At 40.1% G+C, this 4,126-nt stretch overlaps 1 protein-coding gene across 1 annotated transcript in view; it reads left to right on the top strand.

Annotated features, from left to right (window-relative positions):
• Positions 1 to 327: 327 nt before the first annotated feature.
• The window catches only part of LOC147015483 (fibrillin-2-like), a 269,758-nt gene continuing 265,959 nt past the window's right edge, over positions 328 to 4,126 (top strand). Inside the window, exons 1-2 of the mRNA XM_085850274.1 lie at positions 328 to 462; positions 3,043 to 3,238. Coding sequence (XP_085706400.1) covers positions 3,078 to 3,238 — 161 coding nt within the window. The 5' untranslated portion in view covers positions 328 to 462; positions 3,043 to 3,077. The remainder of the gene's footprint in view (positions 463 to 3,042; positions 3,239 to 4,126) is intronic.

Here is a 4,126-nt window from a genome sequence, read left to right as displayed (position 1 = left end):
ATCAATCTTCAACATTTGAGTATCGCCTCAACTCACAAACACCACAGTGCACACGCAATCAGGAATGATGATTGTCATTTTATTGTTGCTGAACATGATACCAAAATCACAAAATTCCTCCAGTTTGCAGCATTCTTGGCACATTCAGTGACTCTCCAGACAACTAAGAGGGAAGGAACACGCCACCGCGGTTGAAGCAATTATGAACACTTGAGTCATCCATTTGGCACGAGGATGCAAGAAGTCATTGGTTCGAAGACCGCAACGCGCGCCCTCTCTCTTCCACCATTCGAATTTGCACGCCTGGCGGTGCCAATGAGTGCCGCACGGTCCGCCTTTCCCGCTGGAACGCTTCCTCAGCTCGGGTATAAGCTGCAGTCCCTCCCAGAGGTTCTCATATTGCGCGCCACGCGCTGCTGGCCTGGCGCGAATCTGCTGAGGACACACAGACACACCTTCACGGTGAGCACCACAGGATGTCAGCATGCTTCCAGCTTGCTGTGTCTCAGGAGGAGAAGGCGTGTGCATGTGGATCAAAGTTTCTCTGTTTAAGTGTTTTACTGTGCGGAAATCATGATGTGTGGAACGTCAGGACCATCGAGCAACATCATAACAAAATTGATTATGTTATACTCATCGACAACTGTTGGATTGTGATAGGCATTTGAAAATGTGCTCTTTTTACAGAGAGAAGCAAACATCAGATAAATAAATAAAATTGGAGCGTGAGCAATATTTCCATCTAATGGATGAGGCAGGATTATATAATTACCTTGTTTTTTGAAAAAAAAAAAATCTTACACCATGCGATGGCGCTGTCTGTACAACAAAGTCTCATATTTGTCTCTTACTGTCCCTCTTGCATCTCATCCACTTTCTTCCTCGAATGTACTTCTATTCAAGTAGAACTTGTTTTGATATGTCATGACGGCTTTTTAAAATATTTGGGATTTTGCTGAAACTTCGCTGTATAAGTATCTGCTGAAACTTTGCTCTATAATCTGATCACAAATGATCAAAGCTGTGCATGGGATTTAAGTTTGTACAGGTATATTAAATTCACCTTGAGCCACAGCTCTTGGTGGAACTCGTATGTAAATGGCATGCTGGACAAAGACATTGGTCGCCTTCAGTTTACTTTAACTTGAATGACAAGGACATTAGTTGACAAATGACAAATGCATGTAATATTTGCTGGGATTTAAACATGGGTTCGCAGGATAATTAGCCATCACATCATATAGGTACGGGAAATATACTGACCCAAAATGTGAAGAATCGAAGTACATAAAAGCCAACAAGGTACCACCAAGGCTCATTGAGCACATTTTGGGTGCAGGATAGCCATCATCAGGGACTATCGAAGGTTTTCATGTCACAAAGGTGCAGCAATATGGACACAATCATTGTTATAATGATTGTTCTGTGACGTTTTCGATTTGAGGTTGTTGGTGAAAGCTGCAGAGATAAATATGGAAAGTTTGTGGAATTGCAGAAAATAATTCGGAGGTGGCGAGTTTCGTGACGATGCAGAAACCGTTCGTTCTGGTGCGATTCAGTCGTATGTGCATGTCGGAATTGTTTTCATCAAGTGAATTCTTCTGAAAATGCAGGAATTTATCGAATTTTTTTCTACATGTGTACAATTTCATAAAGTCCCAGGATTTCCATTGAAATTAATGGAAAAATCTACATGCAGGAATTTGGTGAATTACACGGCAATCGGTTTATGATTGTGCATGCAGCAATTTGCTGAAGCCAAACATTTTTAACAAGCATCAGAGCTTGTATCTCGAGCCTGTATTTTCCAGCAGTTGTAGCCTGATGAATGAACCATCTTTTCCACATAAAGCGTGCTACGCATCCAGCACAACAGCTTTTCCAGATGGCGACTTCGCTGGAAATGCCAGAGCAATAAAGGAATGAAATAATAACAACAGAAAATACATTCTTTCCCGTTTGCACTCCAGAACGAGTAATAAACCCGAGCCTCATAGTGGATCACGTGCAATTTAACCGAATCCATTGATAGGTTCTGCATCTTCTTTGGTACATACTTCGATTTGTGTAACCGATGAGATGTGACTGTTAGATTCAAGTTGTTGTGAAAAAATCCCTTTTTGTTCTTCGAAACCAGCCACTCCCAGTGCAATCAGAAACATCGACTGCAGCTGCTCTGATGTAAACTTTGATGAAACAAAACATCTTGATATATATATATATATATATATATATATATATATATATATATATATATATATATATATATATATATATATATATATATATATATATATATGAAAGGATAAAGTTTTAACTGGGAATGAAAGTTCTGCAATGTATAGATTGAGGATTTCAAGGCTTGGATGTTCATGCTTTGATTGTAGTAATGTTCCTGGTGTGCAGATAGGGTTTGCTATCATGATGAGAGAAAACGTCTTATTTAAAATTTTTACGCATCACCTGCTGAAGGAAGAAGTATCGGATGTTAACTGAGAAATATACTTTGTAATCCTATCATTAAATCGTCTATTGTTCAAAATTGGTGTAGACTGATGCTTGCATCGAGGAAGATGAGTATTCCATTATGTGGAAGTACTGTAAACAACTCCCCGATTCCTCCACCCTGGTTTGCAGAATTACTCAACATCTCTTGCTCCACCGGGATATGGTGAGAAATGCAGTGAATTGTTTGGTAGCTATAGGAACTCAAGGATGACTTCAATCTTTTAATTCTAAGCTTGACAGCTCTCTTTTGTTGAGGTACTCACCCGTCGTCATATCGACGGAGTAGCAACTCACCGAATACCATATTTACGCAAAATTTACAATATAGCATCAGAGGAAGCAGTCTCATAAAACAATGTGTTTTGGATTTAATGAAAATTAGATTCAAATCTTCTGCTGAAGATCGGTGAACTAGTGAATGTAGAAGCGGCAATGGAGGCAAGATATTAGAGGCAAAGGGTGGAACGGAGCAACAAAGTAAAATGAGGATGTCTGATGAGACCTTCAAGTCCATGCTTTCTGTGCGTGTGACAGGTTCTGCTCACTCGTGCCCAACACGGCACACAGCCATGGGCACAGCGGGCCTGCTGCGCACCGCACTCTCCCTGGCTATGCTGCTGTACATTGCGGCACAACAACCATTAGAAGGTAGTGAGAAGAACCGCTATAGAGCAGTGGTACAGGGTCGCAGCCGTACAGCACGCCGTGGCCGACACGAGGCACTCAGGGGGTGAGTGTTTTAGCTTTTATATGCTTAACTTTTATATGTTGAAAATTATATAAAAGAGACAGATTGGAAGCGTCTGTGAATAACTCTTTGCGGCGTTCTTGAGGAACATTTCTGATCAGCAAACATACCGTATTGTATACTTTTGGGGTTTTTTTGTAGACTTAAAAGTATATATATATATATATATATATATATATATATATATATATATATATATATATATATATATATATATATATATATTCTTAAACCTACCTTATTGGACATTGGATACTTATGTGTCTCAAAACTACCATATTGTATACTTTTTTTAAATGTTCATAACATTAGCATCTCAATGGCACACCAAATGAAGATTTGGAAGTGATTTTTAAAGTATTGCATCGATTGTGCATTGCAAAGAAATGTCGAAGTTTAGCGATACAGAGAGATTGTTGGAAAAAGAGCAATGAGAGGTTGAAAGATGAAAGAGAGAGAATGAATGTTTGTTGCAGTTAGAGGTTTAAGCACAAACAGACTTAACTTACAAGTGATTAACACAGCAGGTTCGAGCATGTCAAGTAAGTATACATAACATATTGAAATATTCTGACCTTGCCTTTCACCCTGGGCTTTGGATCCTAGGGTCCTGAGTTCAAATCCTGCTCAGCTGTTGCATTAATACTAGGCGGGGTTAACTCAGCCTGTCATCCTCCCCAGGTTGGCAAAATGAGTGCCAGCATGCTGGTGTACTGTGTCGGAGTGACATCCAGGATTGTGCCCAATAGCCAAGGAGACTGTTTAAGCAGCACCAATGCTCTGCACAGAGTATGGTCCCAATCTCCTCCTCCTCCTCCTTTCACCCATCATCAGAAGGAACCTTCACCTGGTCTCAGTGATTAATGGGAA

This window comes from Eptatretus burgeri, chromosome 12 (assembly GCF_056783735.1).
Source record: "Eptatretus burgeri isolate ZD-2024b chromosome 12, Ebu_testis_v1, whole genome shotgun sequence".
Lineage (NCBI taxonomy): Eukaryota > Metazoa > Chordata > Myxini > Myxiniformes > Myxinidae > Eptatretus > Eptatretus burgeri.
Note: the sequence above shows the minus strand (reverse complement) of the source record. Positions and strands in the feature narration are given on the sequence as shown.